The 24,434-nt window shown below is 55.7% G+C and overlaps 1 protein-coding gene and 1 long non-coding RNA gene across 2 annotated transcripts; one reads left to right on the top strand and one right to left on the bottom strand.

Annotated features, from left to right (window-relative positions):
• Window positions 1-2,532: 2,532 nt before the first annotated feature.
• On the bottom strand, window positions 2,533-18,137 carry LOC307108394. The gene is made up of 4 exons (XR_013814313.1): window positions 18,013-18,137; window positions 17,458-17,553; window positions 6,582-6,762; window positions 2,533-2,914 (listed from the first exon to the last, which is right to left on the bottom strand). It is a non-coding gene; the product is annotated as an uncharacterized lncRNA (long non-coding RNA).
• Window positions 18,138-18,221: 84 nt separating this feature from the next.
• On the top strand, window positions 18,222-22,928 carry EVX1 (even-skipped homeobox 1). The gene is made up of 3 exons (XM_079786818.1): window positions 18,222-18,992; window positions 20,462-20,706; window positions 21,163-22,928. The coding sequence occupies exons 1-3, from the start codon at window positions 18,554-18,556 to the stop codon at window positions 21,694-21,696; spliced, it is 1,218 nt and encodes a 405-aa protein (XP_079642944.1). The 5' UTR covers window positions 18,222-18,553; the 3' UTR covers window positions 21,697-22,928.
• The last annotated feature ends 1,506 nt before the right edge of the window (window positions 22,929-24,434 follow it).

Raw genomic sequence — 24,434 nt, 5'->3', positions numbered from 1 at the left:
AATGAGGTGTTCTTTAGACTCTAGTGCAGTCATTTGCCTGCTATTGGGTGGGCGAGAGAAGGCAACCAGCAGGGGAGGAGTTACTGTTAGAATCTCCATTAAATAAGGGATGGAACCCCAAATATAAATAAATAAATAAATAAATAAATAAATAAATAAATAAATAAATAAATGATAGAACCAAGACAGTTTGAAGAATATGGAGATCCTAGTGTCATGGGAGGAGAATAAAGAGTTTTTTGTTGTTGTTGTTGTTTTTTAAATATATTTCATTGATTTTTTACAGAGAGGAAGGGAGAGGGATAGAGAGTTAGAAACATCGATGAGAGAGAAACATCGAACAGCTGCCTACTGCACACCTTCTACTGGGGATATGCCTGCAACCAAGGTACATGCCCTTGACCAGAATCGAACCTGGGACCTCTCAGTCCGCAGGCCGATGCTCTTATCCATTGAGCCAAACCAGTCAGGGCAGAATAAAGAGTTTTGTGTTGTTGTTGTTGTTGTTGTTTTGGGGGGTAAAAGACTGCATAATAATTGTGGATTTTACTAAATTCTAAAAGGTTTTATATTCTAAAGCTATATTTTAGTACTCTAAAAACCTTAGTGTTCTAAAAGCTTTATATAAATCACCTCATTTAAACTGCACAACATATTGTAAAATTCATATTCTCTTCATTTTTGAGGTGATGAACTTGAAGCACAGAGAAGTAAAACAATTTGACCAAAGTCATAAGCAGGTAATATATGGCAGAGTTAGGTTGGAACCCAGGTAGCCTGTTCCAAGGCCCCTGCATTTTCCTCTTATGCTATTAATGCATATGAAAAAGAGGAGAGGGATGCCATGGGTCTGGAAGAGCCGGAGATTTTGCCTAAGGAAATAGGATGTTGTTTCATGTATAAATAAGAACCATACCAGCCGTCTGGTGGGGGTGGGTCCTGTTTATTGCTGCTGGGTGCCATTTTGCTATATGGTTATTTTCAAGTGCCAGACAATCCCTTCATTTCTGCTTGTTTGAAGTGTGGCTGTGCTCATTTCTCAGAGTATGAACTGAGCTCATGTTTCCGGGAGAAGATTCAGACTGATTCAAACAATTCCAGAATTACAGCCTAACTCACAGTCCCCTCCCGCCTCGTCCGCGGTGTCCCTTCTTCCGCCAGAGTACCCGCCCCACTCCAAGTCCTGTCCCTGAAAATCCTGTTTGACTTTCTAAGGCTTTTCCTCCATCAAGTGTAAAGCCTTTCTGGATTAAATAGAAACAAAACCATGTTTTAAAGATCTGTTCCCGTGCTTCACTGCATTGAGAATTTGTGCAGCTAGAGGACAAAGCAGGCCACATCTACACAGAACTGGAGAAGTAATGGCTTCAGAACTGCAAAGCTTTCAAGGGCCAAAAAACACTGTACGTAATCTTTTCATCTGAATTGTATGCATAGATTAAGGGGAAGTAATATTCTCACTTCTTTCATTCTTTTGGTTGAAAGGATTTAAAAGCAGTTTGCACTTATAAAACAGGCAATTTGTAAGTTGAAAAGAATGCAAGTTTCTTGGATACAGTTCAGGGAAAAGAGATCGAAGGGCAAATTAACATAATAATAAAAAGATCAGAGAGAAGGGAACAAGTGATAACTATCTGGTGGTCTTAGGGTGGGGGAGGGGTATGATTTTTAAAAATCTTTATTGCTTATTTTTGTGTGGGGGAGATACAAAACTAATGCATGCTTATTTAAAAAGAAAGCAACCTTTGCAAAGATTAATGTTCCCCATACTCCCCTCTCACCATCACCCCAAAGATAGACAATGTAACATTTGGGTGCATGTCCCCCGATGGATGTGTACATAAATATACATATATTTTCTATAGAATCACCCATGAAATAAAAAGTTGCTAATCATATCTGAGTGAGTTGCAGACATGTAAGTTCCTTAACAAATGTGCAATCATACCATCTATGTTTTTTACAACTTACTTTTTTTTTTTCATTTAAGGTAAGCTTAACCCTGTTTGCCTGTGAACAAACAGATCTCCTTTAATATAGAGCATTTCTCATACTTGTTATTTACTTAACTATTTTATTTATATGTTGATGGACAGTTGGGTTATTCCCACTTCCTCATTCCCACTACCATGTTGTAGTAAACATTTTTAATACATTGTATAGGAAAAAATTGAAGAGGCGACAAAGGAAATAATAACAGTAAATTCATAAATGTCAAAAGTGCCTCCAAAGAGGTTTAATCTTGTTTTCAATGTCTCACCCATAGTGTGAGCGTGACAGTGTCCTTACACGCTGCCGTCTGTCTTCAAAAGTTCTTTTGCATAAACGGAACTATATGGAAAATAGGCTTCTTCATTTGAACTTGACAGAGCTTCACCTTTGTGGAGGGCAGGCTAGGATAGACGAGGGGTTGGGGAAAGGGTGATTGATGTCTGGGACCCCTGCTGTGTGTCCAAGGGGAGGGGTAGGTCGGAGTGAGGCCCCCCCCCCCCCCCCCCCCCGCTCCCGCATCAGGATGTCTGCAGGGCTCCCCACAACTCACAGGGGCCCAACACCGCCGCCCGGAGCCCAGGGCTTTCTCAGCAGGTGGAGAATCCATGTTTAAACCCAAGCGGGAACAGGCTTCCACTGTTGCTCCAGAGTCCAGGTTCCTCCCGAGGAATGAATGGGTGTTCGTTTTCGCAGGCCCCCGCTGTCCGCTCTGGGGCTTCTCGCGATGTCATAGGCACCCCGGCAGCCTGCACCTGCGCCTGCTGGCGGCGCTGTTCGCCACCTGCAGCCCCGCACACCTCAAGCGTGGCCGGACCCCCAAGTTGTGTCTCAGATGTGGCAGGACTCAGGAGGCTGGGGACCCACAGGGTCCGGTTCCTGCCTGCTGCTTCCTCTTTCTTCCTCCTCCCACAGGCAGGCCCACCTGCGGGGAGAGGAAAATAGGCTCCGGCTGACTTATACCACTCAGGCGCGCTGGGGAAACTGAGGCTGGGGTCGGAGCAGCATGGCTGTGACAGCTGTGTCCGTCCTTCCCGCGGGGGACGCTGCACTCCCCTCCGGCCCCAGGTCCCCAGCTAGTCGGGCGCTTCCTTGAGTCAGTAGACCGCAGATGTCTCCCATGGCCCAATAGGCCACTTCTGACCTACGTCACTGGCCAATACAGTGTCATAGCAATCCAGATTAGTTGCCAACATGTGAAAACACTGAAAATGAAATATCTTGCAACATCACCAGCTGGAGCTGAGAATCTGCCTCCAGTCTGCTCAGTTTCTAACATCTTTCTCATTGCTGCTACCAGGGTGCTCCCATAGGCATCGGTGTTTGTCCCCTAATGGAGTCACACAATGCCTTGGGGAGGGCACCCCGAAAAACAAATCCTCTTACTTCCTCGGATACTTGATGCTGTGACTTGGCCAAGGTCATCCAGTGTGTGGCAGAGTTGGGACTGGTACTCTAATCACTGATGAAAGCCCAGGAGGGTGACGTGACTTGGCCAAGGTCACCCGGGGAATTGCAGGGGCAGAACCAGAGCCCACTTTCCTGCCCGTGGCCCCATTCTCCTGGCTGCCCATGGGACCTCAATGAAACACAGCCAGTGGCCAAAGATGTTGCACATGACCGTGACCCGGGCTCTTGGACTTCTGAGTTAGTCATTGGTCAGAACAACCAAGCCTCCCGTGCCTCCATCTACACCTACAGAATGGAGAGAAGACTTAGGGGAGGGGCATGTGTCTTACTTTCAGGAACTTCACACAACTGTGGGCAGCTGTTCCCCGTCCTCATGCGCAGTCTGAAAATAGACCTGGCCAGCACTATAGCAATTATACTTGAATGTGCTAATCTGATCGCATTGAAAATCCATGCATGTAGCCATCAAGGGAATTTTCCCAAACCTTCCTACTTGCCAACTACAGGGTGGATGGAGACCAGAAAAGTAACAGCCACGTCACAGTGCCAGCCCTGTCATAATTCTGAGTTCTGTCCCCACTTTCCGCTGGGGAGCCAGGAAGAACTGGCTAGACTAGCAGAGGGCCTACAGGGGTGGAGACTCCCCATCATAAAGCCAGCACAGGGAACCACGGTGGATGGAAAACGAGTTGTTAGAGATAATAACGGGTGTGGGAAAGGAGAAATTCTGCTGAAATGGTTTCTTATTTTACTTAGAGGCACTTCCCACCCAAGACTAAAGCATGTAAAAGAGCCAGAGACCATGATGTGTCTCCATCAAGGAAGTAAAAGTTGGAGGCATTTCTGTGTAGTTAGCATATGGAATAGCTATCTGTAACAGCATTAGCTCTTCAGACATATCCTCTTACCTCCCAGCCCTAAGTGAACTGCTTACAAAAGATACATTTTTTGTGTGTGTGTGTGAGAGAGGCTCAATTTGGATTTGCAATCAAGAAGACTTAACAGTACCCACTCTATATGAAATTACCACCCCGTTTTAATAAGGTCCAAGATATTTAAGAGCTCACTTATGGTCTCATGGCAAATTGAGAACAGAAATAGAAACAGAAGAGCTGGCTGTTTTTCTCAGTTGCTTTTCTGAGAAAGGCTCGTTCGTTTTCTTTCTTCCTCCAGAAATACTTCTCAGGTGCCCGCTTCACGATCCCTCTGCAACGGCGCACTTAGGTGACATCACTGTCAGGTAAAAGGATTTTTATTTTTTTTTAAACGGCATGTTGTGCATGTAAAAATAATTAGGTCGCGGGTTGTGCTCTAGCAACATTTTCTCTGGTTCGGCTGCCTGCCTGGAAAAAGGTTTAGCGTACCCTGCCGTTCTGTGAAGATGTTGGATAATTTGTCGGTGGAAAATATCACACGCACACACGCCCTTTTATCACCACCCAGAAAAACTTGGGGAATGCACATTTCCTTAGAGTGTTCTCCCTCCCACCCTCTCTCCTCTTGTTGGCTGTCTGCTCTGAATTTAGAAAACACGACTCCGTGGTTTCCCTTTCTCTGTAGGCCTCGGCTCCTTCAGGCGTGCTGCTCCGCGCCGTCAGAGACCCAGGCTCTTCCACCGTGATGCTCTGCCGTGTGTAGGTCCAGGCGGTCAGCAGACAAGCTCCAGGCATAGGACAAGGGGAAAATTAAGGAACTCTGTGCAAAGGGTTTATCCAGGGGCGGGCAAACGTGGGTTTACAGTTGTGAGTACTCAAAACACAGTTTATTCTTGTATTATTATTATTATTTATTAATTATTGTATTATTTACCATACAAACAACTGTAAACCTACTTTTGCCCACCCCTCCTGGACATTGCTCTCTTTAAAAGAAGGTGCCTGAAAATTGTCATGTGACATTTCTGCCGACAGCCCAACATCACACGGCTAGTATAGTGAGTGGCAGAGCTGATATTAGAACTCAAGCAGTCTAACTTGAGTCTGTGCACTTAACATTATGCTAAATTGCCCCTACAGTCAAGAGGGCAGTAATGGTACCTTATTATTATTTTATTTTATTTTTTATTCTTTTTTTAAAATAAATTTTTATTCATTTCAGAGAGGAAGGGAAGAGAGAGAGACAGAAATATTGATGAGAGAGAATCATTGATCAGCTGCTTCCCGCAGGCCCCACACTGGGGATCAAGCCCGCCCCCTGGGTATGTGCCCTGACCGGGAATCGAACCTGAGACCTCCTGGTTCATAGGTTGTCGCTCAACCACTGAGCAACATTGGCCAGGCCCTTGTTATTATTTTACAGATCACCTGCCTATGCCTTTACCACAAAGGGACCGTTCCATGATCATACTAGGTATGTCTGATTATCTTCGCACTATCCCAGATCCCAGTCAGTCAAGTTACAGAAAGGACACAGGATCACGGATGCTATCTGTGATGGTACTGCAAAGATGCTAGCCAGAAAATTCATGATTTCAGTTATGCATTTACCATGTCCACATTTGTTGAATTCCAACAAATGCATGAATGCACCCTAGCTTTGCTACACACTTACTTATTTGTGGGAAATGTTACCACCACACAGGGAGAGGGGTGCAAACATATTATTGCTTCCCTGGTATCATTTTTCTTTACTTCAGAGTCACTGCTGCTTCTCACTCAAGAGTATAATGTTGTGCCCGGCTGGTGTGAATCAGTGGTTGAACATCCACCTTTGAACCAGGAGGTCATGGATGCATATGCCCAGGTTACTGGCTTGATTCCCAGTATGGGGCATGCAGGAGGTAGCTAATCAATATTTCTCTCTCATCATTGATGTTTCTATCTCTCTCCCTCTCCCTTCTTCTCTGAAATCAATAAAAAATATTTTTAAAAAAGAGTCTACTGTTGAGAAAGGAGAATCACAGACATAGTAGGGTGAAGCAGGGACACTGTCAAGGTGGGACCAGAGGGAATTTGCGTGTATTGAGAACCCACTGTAGGCCAGACACTGCTAGGCCCTTTCCATTTGGCATCCTATTACATCTTGAGAAGAGCTCTGAGCATCGGCCTCATATTATTCCCCCTGACAGCTGCACCTTAGATCTGACATCTTACAGCTTTGGTCTGCTCAAGGTCACAGGCCAGTAAGTGCCAGAGCTGGGGTTCAAGCTCAAGTCTGTCTGGTGTTCAAGTGCATGCTCTTACCTTGTCACCAGTTGTTTTTGAACATGTTGGCTGGACAAGTTTAGGAGCACTCCTCCCCCATCGATTCTGTTCTCACGGCGGTTACAGATTATCTTCCATCTTCCCAAAGGTCCCTGGGATTTGTCTCTCTCCCTCCAGCCCTCGCTGCACTTCAGATCAGCTCCTTACTGCTCTGCTCCTGCTGGATCAGAAAATCTCAGTCCAAATAGGTTCAGAGAACAGACTGATGGTTGCCAGAGGGGAAGAGGATTGGGGGGATGGGTAAAAAAGGTGAAGGGATTAAGAAGTACAAATTGGTAGTTACAAAATAGTCATGGGATATTAAAGTACAGCTGAGGGAATATAGTCAAATATTGTAATAACTATGGTGCCAGGTGGGTACTTGAAATATTGGGGGGGGGGGGACATTTTGTAAGGTATATGATTATCTAACCACTATGCTGTACACCTGAAACTAATACAAAATAATATTGAATGTAATCTGTAATTGAAAAATAAAACTAAAAATAAATAAATAAATAAACAGTAACAAAGGGGAAAAAAATCTCAGAGTCTATATCCATAGAGAAAATGGATTCATAGTTATTGGAAGTAAAATTTGCTATTCACAAGCCTGGATTTTCCTCTGGCTCTCCCATTTACTAGTTGGGTGACCTCTGGCCAGTTGCTCAACCTTTTCATGTCTCAGTTTCCTCATTGTAAAGTGGGAGACCCATGCTTTCCTCTAGGATTGAGGTGAGGCTTAGAGCCCGAGCAAGTGGGGTTTTTCTTTTCCATTGCCTGTATTAGGAAAAGATGAAGATCGTGATGGAAGGAAGGTTCCGATAAAAGGAAAATTGGCCAATTGTTGGAGACAATCAGGCTCTTCGGTTGTTGATGGGCCATATTTAGGATTAAAATCATGGCCTGACTGTGGCCGCTTATAAAAGTGCAGACCCACTCCTGAGGGCCTAGGACCAGGGCAGAGTTACATCCTGGATCCGCGTTCCTTTGGCCTTTTCTATGCCTATTTTTAAAACAGTGACCTTTCTTTCCTCTTCTAATTCTTTCCAAGAACAGTAAGGCTGACTCCAGAATAATTAGGAAAACATTCCAAAGTTGACATATTGCCAATAATGGAAGTTATGAAACAACTTTAAGTCCATTATAATAAAAACTTGCATTAACAGCACATTATATTACATATACTTGTAGAATATTGGTAGTATCTCACAACTGTTTGCCTTTCCTTTGTGCGTGTGTCAGTATTGCTAGGCTTTAAGGATGGGGCAGCAACAAAGGATAATTCATTCATTCTGTGGACTTCTCCAAAGAACTCATACTCCTGCCTGTGAAGAGTCTGAGACTTTGATCCTTACTGTGGCTCTGTGACCTTGGTCAGGTCCTCTGAACTCCCTGAGTCTTGGCTTCCTCAGCTGGAAACTGGAGAGAAAAACTCGGCCTCTTCTACCTCATTAGAGACGTGGGAGGGGCAAAGGAAATGCTGGACAGAGAAGTCCTTTGGAGCAACCTAAGGTAATAGAGGGATGTCAAGGATTAATATGATGATGCATGGATATATGTTTCAAGTGAGAATGAAAGGAAAAACTAAGAAACAAAGACAAAAATGTCAAAAGGAATAATAGTGTTCCTTGCTTTGCCTGCCATTCATCGGCTGAGTGATTTTAGAGGAGGCACTTAACCTCTCTGGCCTCAATGTTATCATCTGTAAAATGGGGATTATATTCATGGCTGCTCTTCCTATCACACAGGATTATGGTATCAAATGGGACAGTGGATGTGAAAATGTTACTGGAATAATAAAAGACCATCCAACCAAAGACCATCCAACCATTAACTCTTATTTTTAAAAAAATATATTTTATTGATTTTTTACAGAGAGGAAGAGAGGGGGATAGAGAGTTAGAAACATCGATGAGAGAGAAACATCAATCAGCTGCCTCTTGCACACCCCCTACTGGGGATGTGCCTGCAACCAAGGTATATTCCCTTGACTGGAATCGAACCTGGGACCCTTGAGTCCGCAGGCCGAAGGTCTATCCACTGAGCCAAACCGGTTTTGGCAACTCTTATTGATAATAGTAGTAGTAATGCCTGGGGAAGTTGCGGTATTCGAAGGGCTTTGACAAGTTTAGTCACCTTTGCAAATGAAATCAATCCTGTGAGATCACAGGGTGTGGCCTGTTAGCTTCTGCAGACAATGAGTAGGAGCCTGGCGTCTGGCATCACACTGCTGGGATTCCAATCTCATCCCTGCCACTACCAGGCTGTGTGAACTTGAGTAAGCTTTGAACCCCTCTCTGACTGGGCTTCTCCACCTTACCTCATGGAATTGTGAGGACTGGTGATACAATGTCAGCAAAGCATTTAGAACAGTTCCTAGATGTGGGTATGCTTGGTGGCACCTCGGCCTCATGCTGCCTACTTTATAACAGTAGCCATAAAGTTAATTTATTGTTCTAGCTGGTTTGGCTCAGTGGATAGAGCCAGGTTTGATTCTGGTCTAGGGCACATGCCTGGGTTGTGGGCTCAATCCCCAGTAGGGGGCGTGCAGGAGGCAACCGATCAATGATTCTCTCTCATATTGATGTTTCTATCTCTCCCTCTCCCTTCCTCTCTGAAATCAATAAAAATACGTTAAAAAAAATAAAGTTAACTTATTAAATAGCATCCCAGAGTATGTCTGATACTAAAAAAATCTGACGGAATGAAAAAGCATCTACTAAACCTGCTTGCTTTTAACCAGCCACAGCAGATGCCTGAATCGCTCTCTTGAGATAGCAGAGAAGAAAAATACTTACATATCTCAAGCCTAAAAGCCTGCAAGCAGGAGGTGCTGGCAGAAGCCCCTGGGGGTCCCTGCACATAGTCCTTGGGGAGCCCCTAGAAAACCTGTATCTACACCCCACTTTTCCTTGTCCCCGGGCCCTTCTTCCCATCCTATTTGCTCTCTGGCAGGATAGGGGTGCCCAGACACGGAGATCTGCTCTTTTCCACTCTGCAGCTAGCAAGCCAGTCCCACCTCAAGGCCTCCGACGGCCTTTGTGAGAGAAATCTCTGGGCAGGGCAAGTTTTCCACCTGCTCCTGCTGCTTCAGCTCCAGAGCAGTCTCTGATCTGCCATGAGTGAGGCATGTCCTTAGTGGATGAAGGAGATGAGTGAGGAGCTAAACGAGATAATGACACCCTGAGGTACTACCTGCGTGCACAGATACATGGAGACCATAAAGCGGAAAGAAGAGGGGTGAGTAACAGAGGCATAAAATTCTGTAGCAGAGGGAAAAAAAAAAAAAAAGACTTCACCAGGCATTACTACCACTTCACCAGGCATTATTACCACTATTGTCAATAATAGTTAACGGTTGGGTGGTCTTGTATTATTCCATTATTACAAAAAAAAAAAAAAAAAAAAAAGCTATTCCAGGCGTAGTGAGAATCACAGTAACTTAGAAACCAGGGTGATGAAGTGAATCCCAAACCAGAGAGTGCTAGAACCAGAGCGTGCACCAGAACCACCTGGAGGCCCTCGCCCCGCTTCTAGGTCAGGGAGTCGGAGAATTTACCACTGGAACCGGTTCCCAGGTGAGCGCGGCCCGCACTTCAGGCAGCATCGTCACAGCGAGCCTGAGAGGGGTTGCCACGAGGCCACACCGTGTATACATTGGCCTCGGAACTGAACGAGGCTCAAGAAAGAATCTGTGGGGACAATGCCCGAGCCTCCAGAACAAATGGGGTGCAGGCGGTGTGTTGGGGTGGTGATTGGTCAGACTGACCAGGGGCATCTATAAGGCACCCCAGCCATGTGACCCTCCTTATGACAGCCAGCCTGGGCAGCCTGGGGTGGGGTTCTTCGCCCCCTTGGAGGGGAGCTGCTCGCTTCCGCCAGCCCCTCACACGCAGGGTTAATTACGGGTCCCCAGAAGCCGAGGCTCCGGGGCGCCGACCTGCCACCCAGCCCTCCTGGGGTCCAGCGGAGTTGGCGGACGCTCTGGACGAGGTGAGCTTCCTGCCGATGGAAGATGGGCCGCCCCGGGGGCCCCGGGGTTTGGCGGCCGCCTCGGCACAGGGGCGGGATGGGAGCCAGCGTGGATGCTGGGACGCGCCACCATTTCCGCCTCTGGCGGTCGGCAGTGGGGGGCGCACCAAGACAGCAGTTGGGGAGCTGCGCTTTGTCACCGCGGCGGCGAGGGGCGGGAGGGGCGGAGGGCGCAGAGAGGGCCCCGGAACCGGGACGGGGCGGTCGGCAGGCTCGCCGGTCGGAAAGGGACGCTCCGGGCTGCATGGGGCGCGGAGTTCCAGGTCCCGGCCGGGTCTCTGCGCGCACTCCAGCCCGGGGCTGGTGCCACCCTTGTCCTGCACCGCCATCCCTCCTGCTGCGCCTCCAGCACGGGGAGCCTCTCAAAGCCGGCGCCCACCCTCTGACTCTGCCGCAGGCGCGCCCGCACTCGCCCAAAGCCAGCAGGCTCCGGGCCCGGCGCGCACGGTCCCCCCAGCAAACTCCGGGCCCGGCGCGCACGGTCCTCCCCTCCCCCCCCAGCAAGCTCCGGGCCCGACGCACACGGTCCCCCCAGCAGGCTCCGGGCCCGGCGCGCACGGTCCCCCCAGCAGGCTCCGGGCCCGGCGCGCACGGTCCCCCCAGCAAACTCCGGGCACGGCGCGCACGGTCCTCCCCTCCCCCCCAGCAAGCTCCGGGCACGGCGCGCACGGTCCCCCCAGGTCGCGGCGCCTCCGGCCCGTCCTGTTGGCGGCCACCCCGGCCCCGCGCCCTGCTCCTCTGAGACCTACGGTGGCCGCCCAAGCTGGCTCCCGCCCTCCGCTCGCCCGCGCCCCGTTCGCCAAACGCCCGGAGGAGGGCGGGCCCCGCCTGCGCCTTTCGGCAACGCCCAGGGCGCCGCGACGGTGTCTGCCGCGTTGGGGACCGTCACCCTCGGCCTGGGGCACAGCCTAACGTCAGAGAGAGGACCGGATCGGGGGCCGCGCGACGTGGGTTAAGATCGCAGCACAGCCATTCCCAGCCGGGTGCCGCTGGGCACGGTCCTCGGCCTCGGAGCCAGCGCCCCTGCACCCGGGCTGGGAACGTCAGTGAGAGGCAGCGGCTAGTCGGGGTCCCCCTACAGGAGGGAGCTCTGTAAAAACCAGTCCCCAAACTCCTCACACAAGGGTTTTTCCGGTTCGCCCGAGGGAGCGGCTTAGCCCGCCCAACCGGTCGGACTCCCTGGCCCGCGGGCGTTCCTCCCGCTCGCTCCCCGCCCTGCGTGCGGGGTTCGCAGCCCGGCGCCACCGCGTCTCCTGGCCCCGCGACGCCGAGTGGGGAGAGAGGAAGGGGCTGCGGCCTCCCCGTTGGCCCGGGAGCCAGGAGAGACAGACATACGGTCCGTGAACACAGACACAGACTCACAGAGCCCCGCACCCAGGAGGGAACATTCAGGGCTAGTTACGTCGTGGACGAGAGATCCCGCCCGGAAGAGCGCGCCCAGCTGGGGATCACGGGTGGGGCCGCCTGCGGGTGCAGCAGTGGGCGGGCTCCCTCTTCCAGCGCTGGGCTTGGGGGGGGGGAGTGGGGGGGGGGAAGGCAAGGGGCCGGGCTGTCCGGCTCCTTTGGCCTTTGGCAGACCAGCGCTTGGAAAGGGTTTGCGCCGGAGTTAAGTCTATTCAAAACAAAACGGAAAACGTACCGGCCTTTAGCTCTTCCCCAGGCAGAAAAGGAGCCCTTGGTGCCGGGGGCTCCATGATAACGCCTAGTTCCCTGCACTCCGGACCCCCCTTATCCCGAGGGCCGGTCAGTCCTGCCGCACAGAAGCTCCAGACCGGCCATTCTCTGCCCCGGGGCACCTCCAGGGCCTAGGTTTTGAGCGGAGGTGTGCGCAGTGGAGTCAGGAGCCTGTGCTTAGTCCAGGAGTCAGTGCGGGAGGCCTGGCCAGGCCCCCAGGTTTGATCACTTGGGCCAATCAATCCTGGTAAGGGAAGACACCTGGCAAAGCCACACCCCCTAGCAAAGGGATCCATCCGGCAACTGTGCCTGGGGTTGGGTGGCTCAAGACCAGTGGTCGGCAAACTCCTTAAGTCAACAGAGCCAAATATCAACAGGACAACGATTGAAATTTCTTTTGAGAGTCAAATTTTTTAAACTTAAACTTCTTCTAACGCCACTTCTTCAAAATAGACTCGCCCAGGCCGTGGTATTTTGTGGAAGAGCCACACTCAAGGGGCCAAAGAGCCGCATGTGTCTCGCGAGCCGCAGTTTGCTGACCAAGGCTCTAGGGATGCTGTGTAGAGAGAGGGTAGGGGAATCTGGGAAACTGAAGGCTAACCTCAATGCGTCTGTACATTGAGCTTTGCCAGAGACGTGAAGGGGCCATGACTCTCAAAAGGTTAGCGCTGGCTGGCTGGGGAACCCTGCTGAGTTTTGCCCCTTTCCAGATAGGTGCTCCGGGTCTCAGTGGCTTGTGATGGTCAAAGAGCACGTCTAGACTTTGTCTCTGAGGGTCTCCAGAATCAGCTGCTGCAGCGACATTTTTTATATTTTCCCACCTGCTTGGGCAAAGCAGGGGTCCCTCCTCTCCCACATCCCTAAGCGTGGCCCCTGCCTCCCTGCACCATCCCCACCAGCCTCCGAGCTCTGTCTCAAGAGGGCAAGGCCAGGAGGGCTTCTCCGGGAAGTCTCCAAGTGGTTTGGGGGCCATTTTTGTTCTTTACTTTCCTTTATGCCCAAAGCAAGTGCCCAGAGGTGAGTTACTTGCACTGCCCACACCACACAGCTGTGAGTTCACCTGGGAATGAGGAGGAGGAGGAGAGGCTTTGGCAAAAACCACAAGGGGCGTTTTTGGAAGGAAAGGCTCACTGCAATGCCTGGGGTTGTCTAATGGTGCCAATGGAAGCCAGAGGGATGGGGTCAGGTCCTCACTCTGCCATGTGTGTATGGGCCTCTTCTCTGGGCTTCAGGTTACTCAGCTGCAAAAGAGGGGTGATTCGTAATACATTCCTCAGGCCTGTTGTGAGGATGGGAATAGCTAAGCTAGATGAAATGCTAGAACAGTGACTGCTCTCTCATCATGTGGGGTTCCGGACTTCTAGATGGAGTTTCTCTTTGCCCGCTCGGGAAATCATAGGTGGGGCAGGTGAGGACAGTCCACGTGTGTGGGCTTTCTCTTCTGAGGGCAGGAATGTACTCCCTCTGAGGTGCCCCTGGATCCACCCAGACCCCAGAGAGGGCTGGAGGTTTGTGTGGGGTGCCTTATGGAGGGTGAAGGCACTGCTGGGTGTGAGGCATCCCTGCAGGCCAGGGAGGGACAAGGCCCTGGGAGAAGCATTGGTCCCGGGCCTGACACTCAGCCAGGCCCTGGCCATTTGAGTCAAGACCACTGATGACCCTATCACGGTGGGAGAATGGTACTGCAGCCGGTTGAGGTCTTTTAAAGGAATATTATGTAGATCAAACAAGACATGGGCATCCATGCACTTTGTAATAAAAGCCAAATTCAGGACAGCAATGGTGAAGGGAAAAAACCTATATCATCTCTGCTAGGATGGGAAAGGGGGATGCCTGGGACTTTGGGGTGGGGGAATTGCTCCTCGACCAGAATGCAGCCCTTCCCATTGGTGACTCGAGGCAGGGGCAAGCCTCCAGCTTGAGGTCCTCAGGGCTCCAGTCCTGCCCTGGGTCCTCCTCTCTGGGACGGGCAGGTGATGGATGTAGGGCTGCCCAGGCCTTAGTCCCCAGCTCAGACTGGGGAAGCTGCAGGCTGAGGCCTCCAGGAGCCAGGCCAACAGATGGAGCAGGGAGAGCAGCCGCAGGCCTGGCTGACTCCAAGGGCCTGAGGAGGAGGAGGCAGGCGGGGCCAGGAAGCACCCAGTTTCCTGTCCCAGAAGCTCGGCCCTTCCATTCAGGAGGCGCAGAGAGAGGGGGGCACTTGTCCAAAGCAGAGTTCCAGAAGCTGCAGGCTCCGCCTGCCTGACGGAGAAACCACGCTCTGGTCCCCACCAGAGGCCCACGCTGCCTTCAGCTCCCTCTGCAGGTGGGCAAGGGGGTGGGGAGCGGTTGTGGTGTGCTGTCCTGCTGGGGAGGCCAGGCCTCTGGAGGGGCCCACCCCGAAGTGCTTCTGAGCTCTGGGTTCCCAGATGGGCTTTGGCAGCTGCCAGAACCAATTCGAGAATGCTCTCCTCCCCTCGCCGCCCCCACCCCCACGATGCCCGCTGCGGAGACACAGTGGTTGGGGGGAACTTTGAGGGGCTCCCCAGGGCTGAAAGATGACCAAGGGCCCAAGATCAAGATCCACAGCCGGGCGGTGCTTATTGTTTAAAGAGAAGCTCTCTTTGTCCCGGCGTTTTACCAAGCGAAGAGCAAAACCAAATTCCTTCTGGTCCAATTTTTGCTGGCACCGAAGCAGCCAGACCAGCTCCTGGAACCCTGTGCCCTGTGCCAGGTCTCGTCGCCCCTTCCGTTTGGCGGGGACCGGCGATCGCCTCTGGGAGGCCGGGCATTGGGCTGGAGAAGGTTCTCAGGCACCGACGGTGGTGGCCGCGGGGCTGCAGGCCCCTGAGCGTCACTCCCACCCCTGCCGCTGCTCTGCGCTCTGGAGCGGCTTGTCCTGGGAAACGAAGCGACCCCAGCGGATCGGATCGGCGCTTGTGGTGGCCCAGGCCGGGCTTTCGACTCCATTTAACTCACCGCCAGCACCTTATCTCCGTGTCGCCTCCCGGGGGGTCCCCCCCCCCCCCCGCCCAGCCCCAGAGAAAGCAGAGCCTCGGGCTTTTGAAGTCCCGAGAATTTCAATCCCAGAGGAGCCGCCGGGTCCTAGGCTGTCACCCAGTGGGGAGGGGACAGCAGGCCAGCGTCGCGGGCAGGGGTCCTCCCAGCCGAGGGAGGTGAGAAGCGCTGGGGGCTGGCCCAGCCCCCACTCAGGCTGCTGCATCACCCCCTCTCCAATTTATGGGGTCGCCCAGATCTGGCAGCTGCCTGCGACACTCCCGCTACGAATTTACCTTCCTTCAGGATCCGTGTTGGGAAAAGCCTTCAATTCACTGATAACCACGCTATGAAACTACCCCTAAGCCAAAAAAAAAAAAAAAAAAAAGTCCTCAGAAAGTGTTTCCATCTATCGCTCCTCCCCCCATTTTCTTTTCCTCCAGCTAAAAATCCCATCTGTCCTCATCAGGATGCTTTGGGAAGTGACTTTGGGTTAAAATGTCCCCTCCTGTGCGGGCTTGCAATAGGCCCCTAAGGACCCGGGGAAACTGAGGCTGCGTGGAAGGGGGAAGGCAGGAGTGGGGAGTGGGCGGGATGGAAGTGCCGGGGGGGGGGGGGCCTGGTCCCTGAAGCTTCACACCCGAGTCCGGAGGAGGCAGCCCCTCCCCAGAGAGGCTGTGTCTTGCCTGGAGCCTCCTTCCTCCCAGTGGCCAGGGGAAGCCCCCTCAGCGGGCCGGCCGGGAGAAGATGCCAGTGACACCTCTTGATCTCTCAATCCCCCCTTTCCTGTGGCAGGGAAGCCCCAGCAGAGGATCAAACGCACAGCCCTCCCACCGCATGCAAAACGGCGGGCGGGGCCAGTCCTGAGGGCGCCCCCCCAGGTGAGCTCAGTGGGGGGCTCTGCGAGAAGGAGGAGGGCTCTAGGCGAAGGAGGGGGTGGGCGCCCCAGGCCCAGGCTAGGGAGGGCCCACCCCAGGGTGGGCAACGCGCGGCTCCCACACACGTGGGGCCTGGCGGTGACAGGAAGGGGAGAGGGCAGGCAGATGTCCCCAGGCGCTGGCTGCTGGCTGGGAAAGGAAGGGAAGGGAAGGGCGGGACAGAACCCTCAAACCACCGCAGCAAAAGGCTCGGGGATCTGGTCCCTCCGCTCCCAGCCACTCCTCTCACCTTGTAAACACCCCCAGGATTTGGGGGTGGAGAGCTCAGCAGATGGCGGCCTTGGGAGTCCCAGGGGCGGAGATGCCAATGCGGACAATACCCCCGAATCCCTCCCCCGGTTAACGGGCAGCTATGAATAAGGGGGAGAAGTCGGAAGTAGGAGCGAGAGGGGAACGTTCCTCTCCTTGAAGCCCTGCTCCTGCCACCTCCCCACTGGCCACAGACAGGGAGACTGAGGCAGGGAGAGGGGGGAGCAAAGGAGAAGAAACAGGAGGAAGAGGAGGAGGAGGAGGAGGAGGAGGAGGAGGAGGAGGAGGAGGAGGAGGAGGAGGAGGAGGAGGAGAGAAAAGCAGGCGATAGAAAGACAAAAAGATCAGACCGAGGGCCCTTTCTTTAGGGTCCCGGAACTGGGGCTTTGTCTGGGGCGTGGAGGGGGCAGCCTCAGTGGCTTAGCTCTGGGAGGGCTGAGGGGTGAAGGAAGGAGCTGCGAGGCCGGCCTCGCCCTCGGCAGGGGGGACGCAGCTCACCTGCCTGACAGCTGGCTCAGAGCGGGCGCTGTCCCTAAAGGCTCTGGCGTCCCTGCCCTGGAAGAAGACCGGCCAGGGGCTGTGGGTGGCTACTCCTAAAGACACCAAGTCAACACGCCCCCCCCCCCCCCGCCAGCTCCGCGTGGGGGCTCCTTCTGTCCTCAAAGATTCCTAAGAGCGCCCAGTCACTAGCCACTCGCTCTTTCTGGGCATTTTTGGTGACGTCTCTCTCAGGGCCAAAGGCAGGGGAGGAGGGAACCCTGTGAGTGAAACCTCTGCGAACCCCAATGCTGCCGCCCAAGCACTCTGCCCCCCTGCCCCAGGCTGTGGTGAGAGCAGCGCCTTCTCACAGCAGGGCATCTGGCGCGGCCACTGGAGGGGCCGCAGGAGTCGGCGTCTCTTCGCTTGAAAAACCTGTTTTGGGGGGAATTCGTTGACTCTGAATGAATCCCTTAAAATGCGGGCAAGAAAAGGCCACTCTTAGAACCGCTCCCCACCCTACATACCTGAAGTGTAGGCGAGGCCCAAGCAAGTGGGAAAGCGATTTCTTCTAGAACAAACTCGCCTGCAGGTCCAGCCGGGCAGTAGAAACCTTGGGCCGCCTGGAAGGGGAGGGGGAAAGGAAAAAAAGAATAATAAGCAAACACTGTGAGTCAGCAGCCAAGGCGGGTCTTTAAAGAAAAAATCTAAGACATGTACCTCTAGCCCCGTGGGGAAGAAAAATAGCAAAGGTGGTTCCCAGGAGGAGGGAGATAGCTGGGGTAGGGGGTGGGAGGGGGAAGAGAGGAGAGGGTACCCCAGGTCCAAGCTCTCCAGACAGCTTGGGGAGGGGCGGACTATGATTTTCGGTCGCTTGCAAAAAGACTCTGGAGCCGTTGGAGGTTAGTTCGCCAGGGATGGGCGGTTGTAATAATGCCCGCAGCAGCGAGCCTTGGGACTCGGCCTAAAATAGGGTGATGGGTTCTCTTGTCTGTGTCAGATCAAGGCACCAAGCTAAGAAAACCAAAGCCGAAGCAACGATAAAAACAAAAACGAAATAAATCAAACGCGTATTCAATTACCGAGTCCGCAGCCCTGCGGTCCTGGCCGGCACGCAGCGGCGGGCTGTCTGCGGACCCCCATTTGCATCCTCTGCCTGGCGGCCCCGCTCAGTGTGTGCGTCTCTCTGCTTCACACTCTCCTCCCCATTCGGCGCGGCCCACACCTGGCGCATCACTGCCGAGCCATTAGCTGCGGGCTCCTTTCATCTCGGCGGCGGCAGACGTTCCTATTTATCCACTTGCGCTCGCCGAGTGGCGTCACCAGCGGTACTGTAATGACGATTGCAGCAGGAGGATGACAGCTTAGAAGACGAGGGCCATGGGGCTTCCTCCCAGAGGCGGTGCGGCGCAGAGGAGCGGGCGCATCACAAGGTGACCCCAGCTCCCCGCCGCCGCCGCCGCCGCCCGCACCTCGCTCCGGCCGCTCCGCGCCCAGCCACTCGCCTGGCTCCTCTCTCTCCCTCCCGCAGCCCAGATCTGTCGGACCTCTGGGGGCCCAGGGAGCCGGGGGGCTAGGAGCTCACTTGGGGCTTTCCCCCTCCTCCCTCCGGAGGTCTCTGGGATGGAGAGCCGAAAGGACATGGTTATGTTTTTGGATGGGGGACAGCTTGGCACTCTGGTTGGCAAGAGGGTCTCCAATTTGTCCGAAGCCGTGGGCAGCACGCTGCCGGAGCCGCCCGAGAAGATGGTGCCCCGCGGCTGCCTGAGCCCTCGGGCCGGTCCCGCGGCCTCCCGGGAGCGCGGCGGGGGAGGCCCGGAGGAGGAGCCGGGGGACGGACCAGCAGGAAGCGCTGCGGGGCCGGGCGCCGAGCCGCGGGCAGCTGGGGCAGCCGGGGCAGCCGCGCTCGGCCCCGGCCCGCCGGCCCCCTCCGCCGCCGACAGCCTCTCGGGCCAGGGGCAGCCCAGCAGCTCGGACACTGAATCGGATTTCTATGAAGAAATCGAGGTGAGCTGCACCCCGGACTGCGCCACGGGGAACGCCGAGTACCAGCACAGCAAAGGTAGCCGCCGCCCCCTTCCCGGGCCTCCCGCCGCGCCCCCTTCCCCTTCAGGTCCGGAGGGAAGGAAGAGGCTCCCTTCTCCCCGGGCAGGGTGGCGGGGGGCCCCTGGAGCAATGCGCCCCGGCTCTCTGCGCCCTCGTGGGGTCTCCTTCTGCGCTCTGGCATTGGCGGGACTGAGGGTGACAGCTCTGCTTTGGGGGGTGGGGGAGGAGGGAGACGAAAGCCCTGGGCTTGAGAGAGAGGGAGGTAAAATGCACCCCAACCCCCCAGAGTTTTGTGGTTCTGCTTCAACTGCCTCTGGGAGACACCTTCCCCAGGCGTGAGTGAGATCAAACGCGGGTCCCGGCAGTTTGGGGCTAGCGGGGTGTAAGGCGCATCCAGGCGCGGAAGCGGGGAGTCCATAAAAAACCGTAAAATCGAGGCTGACCCGGGCCGCCTGGTGCTGAGGCCCTTCGACCAGTTTGCACGTCGGTCAGAGGTCCAAATTACCTTGTCACTTCCCTGGCTCGGTGGCGCCAGGTCGGAAATGGTCCCAATGATCTAATTGCCTTTGGTCTCCGGTTGCATTTGAAAAGGCAGAGCTCTGGCCCGCCCCCTCCCCCTCGCCTTCCCAGCCCCACTTCTCCACCCAAAGGAAAGGGAGCTGCAGGGGGCAGCAGCCCCACCCTTCGCTGGGTTAGGCCCAAAGGAGGGGGCTGTCACTTGAATTGGAGACCCCCTCCCTGACCAGGGGCTAGTGTGTTTGTGTGTGTGTGTGGGGGGGTGAACAGCCAGGAGGGGAGTCTCCCTGAAAGGGTGGAGAGCTGGAGCGCCCACCAGCAGACTCCCCCACAAAGCTGCTGCGTGGCGGGAAGAGCCTGCTATGGAAGGACAACCACCCCTGGCCTTGGCGCCAACTCCTTGCTGAGCACGCACACACACCCGTTCCCCCCTCCACCAGGCTCCCCACCACAGCATGGCCTCAGAACAACTCCTACTCCGCTCAGCCATTCTGAGGTAACAGGGCATCGAACACACTGCCATGCCCTCCATGCAACACATGCCTCCACACAAAAGCCTTTAACAGTTCGTGCCCAGCATCCCACAATGCACCAAGACCATAGCCCACAGCACCCGGCCGATGATCATGTCAGTCCACTTGCCCGTCAGACACGCACAGCTTGCCCGCTCCTGGCCATGGCGAGCTGAGCGCTCAGACGGCCGCATCCCCCCTGTGCCCCGGGGCAGGTGCCTGGAGCGAGGGGGGGCAAGGGTCTGGGCTTGTACCCGCAGGCCATTCAGGTCTAGGCCGCTCTGTGCTCCTCTGAATGGTGAGCCCCGTCCTCCCTTTCTGGTTCTTGAAGTCCCCAGCACCCCATCAGAAGCAGTTACCGAGGCGGGTCCCTTTGCACCCCGAATCCACAGCCCCACATCAGCGGCCTTTTTGTCTGTTGTGTTGTGCTGTGCCCTTGGCTCTGGGCTCCCTGCAGGGCCGGGCTCCGAGGCGCTGACCGGCAGTCCCAGCGGCGGCAGCGAGGCCCCCAAGAGCAACGGCGGGGGCTCGCAGGGCGGCCTGGCCTGCAGCGCCAGTGACCAGATGCGCCGCTACCGCACCGCCTTCACCCGGGAGCAGATCGCGCGGCTGGAGAAGGAGTTCTACAGGGAGAACTACGTGTCCAGGCCGCGGAGATGCGAGCTGGCTGCCGCCCTGAACCTGCCCGAGACCACCATCAAGGTAGGCGCTCCGGAGGCGGGGAGAGGGGCGCCCACGCACAGGAAGCCGCCACCCCTGCCCGGGCCCCGAGTGTGCGGGGCCAGGAATCGGCTCTGTGGCCGCGGGGCCAGGCCCGGTGCAGGCGCCAGGTGAGGCAGCGTTACCTCCCGACAGTCCCGAGGCGGCCGCCGCTGCCCGCGGTCTGCTCTGTCCCTTCGGAGCCGAATACACAGCGGGGTGGGTGCCTGCGACGTGACAAGGAAGTGTCCCCAGGGAGAGCGACTGGAAGGGGGTGTTTCTGGGGAAGCGCTGCCGCCGCCCCAGGCCCGAGGAGTCCCTAGTCCCCCACGAGCGCGCCGGGCCGGGTTCGGGCAGCCGGGGAGGCAGGGCAGACCTGGGGTCCCTCTGAGCCCCTCCTGGGGGGTCCCAGCTCCAGGGGGCGGCGGTGGGATCGGCTGTGCGCCTCTCTGCCCGCAGGTGTGGTTCCAGAACCGGCGCATGAAGGACAAGCGGCAGCGGCTGGCCATGACGTGGCCGCACCCGGCCGACCCCGCCTTCTACACGTACATGATGAGCCACGCGGCGGCCGCGGGCGGCCTGCCCTACCCCTTCCCGTCGCACCTGCCGCTGCCCTACTACTCGCCCGTGGGCCTGGGCGCCTCCGCCGCCTCCGCCGCCTCGCCCTTCGGCGGCCCGCTGCGCCCGCTCGACACCTTCCGCGTGCTGTCGCCGCCCTACCCGCGGCCCGAACTGCTGTGCGCCTTCCGCCACCCGCCGCTCTACCCGGGGCCCGCGCACCTGGGCGCCTCGGCCGGCGGCCCCTGCTCCTGCCTCGCCTGCCACAGCGGCCCCGCCAACGGGCTGGCGCCCCGCGCCGCCGCCGCCGCCTCGGACTTCACCTGTGCCTCCACGTCCCGCTCGGACTCCTTCCTCACCTTCGCGCCCTCCGTGCTCAGCAAAGCGTCCTCCGTCGCGCTGGACCAGAGGGAGGAGGTGCCCCTCACCAGATAAGGGGCTGCCCGCGGGCTGCCGGCTCCAGGACGCCCCGTGGGGGGGCCCGGGGACTCAGCCAGCACCCCTCCCCGGCCCCCCTGGGCGCCGAGGGGAAAGAAGGGGCCCGAAGAGCACCAACAGGACTCCGCCTGGAGGATGGGACTCCCGGAAGCGGCCTCGGCTGGCCCGTTGGGGCAGCAGGAGTGGGACTGGGCGGGGGGGGGGGGGGCAGAGGCTGAGGACCTTCCTCTGGGGCGCCCCTCTTTGCCATTCGTCATCGGACCCACTGCCCCTAACCCGGGTGGAGGCCTTGGCTCCAAAGCTAAACCAACTTAGCAGCAAGAGCCACCCTCAGTCCCCCGCCCTCACGCCCTTCCTCACCCGGGATACCCCACCCCCCAAGTCAAGCCCAAGCCCTGGAAGGGGAATTGCTCTCTCTAAACAAAATGCTGTGGGTGCGGCGCAGGTGGAGACGAATCCTGGCCAGCTTTCCCGAGGGATGGCAAGGGTTGTGGATGGCAATGCACCAGCCATCGAGGGGGGCGGGGGGTGAGAGAGATGATGTGCTGCCGCGGGGAACCCTGGCCCTCCATGGCGCCTGGGGACTCTCTGGCCTTCCTGGAGCCTCACTCACACCACGGCTTCCGGTTCTGCCATTTCCTAGCACCTGATCCCTTTCCTCACTCCTAGCTTCTGGATCGCTCTCAACTTGCAGCTCCATCTCCAAACCCCCACCCCGCCGCCCTTTTTGTTCTAAGGTTGGTAGGGATGCTGCAGACCCCCCCCCCCTCCCCAGGACCCCTTGGCCCAACACATCCTGATTAGTGAGGATGTGTGTGTGAGGAGGGTTTTTGAATGTTGAATGTATAATAATGATCACCACGCAGCCAGCCAGAGCTGAGCTGTTAACAAGGCGCCCAGGGAAGAGCTTAGGGAGCGGGGCATCACCCCCCTCCCTCAGTATCTGGAGGCAAATTAGAGGCGATTTCCAGCCTCTGCCTGCACCCGGAGCTTTCTGGCCCTTCCCTGGGTGTGTGGCATTTTACATCGTTCTTCCTCTCACCCTCCTCCCGAGTTGCCACTGGAGCCTGGCTTTCAGATACCAGTGGGCGCTCCTGCCCATTCTGGGGCACTTGTCTTTCCCCTTCGCCAGGGTCTGCTTGGAGCCACCCCCAAACTCTCACTCCCACACTCCTTCTTGCAGCCAGTGTTTGAGGGATAGGAGACCCTGTAACCCCCCATGCAAGCTTTGCTCTGGCTGGGAGGCAGTGGCTCATTTGGTTTGGTTTTCCTTTGAAGCCCAAAGAACTTGCTGTTACAATTGGTTGACCACATTGCAATAAAAGCTGGACACGATTCTCACTTCAGCATTTTAATTTTGGGGCAGCAGGCAGTAGCTTGAATTGCTCTTCAGCCACTCTGGGCTTAGGCAGGGAAGGAACCCAGAGCTGGACCCACAGACAGAGTCCCTCAAATCTCTGCTGGGGTTGGCAGGCTCCCCGTGGGCATGGCACCGAGGCGGAGAAGGCAGGCTCCGAACTGCCCCAGGCGCCGGTTTCCTTAGTTCTGTGCTTGGTGGGAGCCTTGGGGGGGGGGGGGGGTGTGAAACTGGCAGAGCACTGACCCCACCTGGTGCTCCCCCTGCGAGCTGCCTTCTCCACTTGCTCCAACCCTTTGAGGAAAGGCGACTCTGGGCTGTAGTTTCCTCCTGGCCCCTTTGCCAACCACGTAGAGATGAATGAAGCAGGGGGCGTGGACCTGGGTCTGGACATTAGGGGTCAGGAGATGAGGGATGGAAGGGGCTGAACCATCCTCAAACGGGCAGTCATCTCCAAGGATGGGCTTCTGGGCTGTCAGGGCCAGACTCAGCCGCCACCTCACTCCTATCCTCTATCACAGAAGGGCCACGTGGCTGCCTCTGGAGTCCTGCTCCAGCAGGCCGGGGCCTCCGTGGGGGTATCCATGGCAGGTGTGAGCTCCTCCATTGGCCTTCATCCTCCTTTGAGGCCCAGGGCAAACCTTTCTGTCCACAGTTCCGTCCCCCCCGCCCCCAGCACCACCGTGTGCTGAGATTCCCAGCAGCCTCCTCTCCACTCCCCGCCCCTGCGCAGCTCCCGCAGCCCAGCCGGGAAGCTCCCGGTGCCAAATCCCGGCAAATCCCGCGGTTGCTTCGAGTTGCGCCAAGAGATTGCTTGCGACAGGTAAATGGGCTGCGGGTTGCCGTAATGCCAGGCGTATTTTCAGTTAATAGGGAGGGAAAATGAGGTGTCTGCAGCGATATTGGAAAGTACAAGATCGATGATCCGGCCTCGTGTCCAATCAGCAGCCTTTAATTGACTGTATTTTCTGGGTAATTGAGCCTCTCTTCCTCCAAATTGAAGTGGAAGATGTAACAATACATCTTGCCAGGAGGAATTACTCATTACTTCATAATGCAAGTTCCCTTTTGCCAAGGTTTGCGGTTTGGCGCTGGGCACCGCTTCTCCCACTCCCTCCCCCACCCGTGCACCTGAAAACAGGTTCGCCCGCCTGCATCTGCAGCCACAAGTGGCCTGAGACCTCCATGGGGGAGGGGAGGGGGGGTAACCATGAATAAGACACTGCCCCTCCACAGCGCAGCCATTTCACCTGTAAAATGGTATTATCGTTACCATTTTTCAACATTCTGGACGCCTCTGTTTAGCTTTGCCCCATTTCCGCCCCATTTTGCAGGAGGGAAAACGGGGGTTCCTGATGAGTGAGTGGCCCAGCTTTGA

Source organism: Cnephaeus nilssonii (genome assembly GCF_951640355.1).
Source record: "Cnephaeus nilssonii genome assembly, chromosome: 12".
NCBI lineage: Eukaryota > Metazoa > Chordata > Mammalia > Chiroptera > Vespertilionidae > Cnephaeus > Cnephaeus nilssonii.
The sequence above is the reverse complement of the archived record's forward strand: the minus strand, read 5'-3'. Positions and strand labels throughout refer to the sequence as shown.

What these genes read in the sequence shown, in the direction of transcription:
- EVX1 (XM_079786818.1), top strand. Translation starts at nt 18,554, where the DNA reads ATGGAGAGCCGAAAGGACATGGTTATGTTTTTGGATGGGGGACAGCTT. An exon ending in CGAGTACCAGCACAGCAAAG is followed by an intron (nt 18,993 to 20,461) that starts GTAGCCGCCGCC and finishes GGCTCCCTGCAG; the next exon opens with GGCCGGGCTCCGAGGCGCTG. An exon ending in TGCCCGAGACCACCATCAAG is followed by an intron (nt 20,707 to 21,162) that starts GTAGGCGCTCCG and finishes CTCTGCCCGCAG; the next exon opens with GTGTGGTTCCAGAACCGGCG.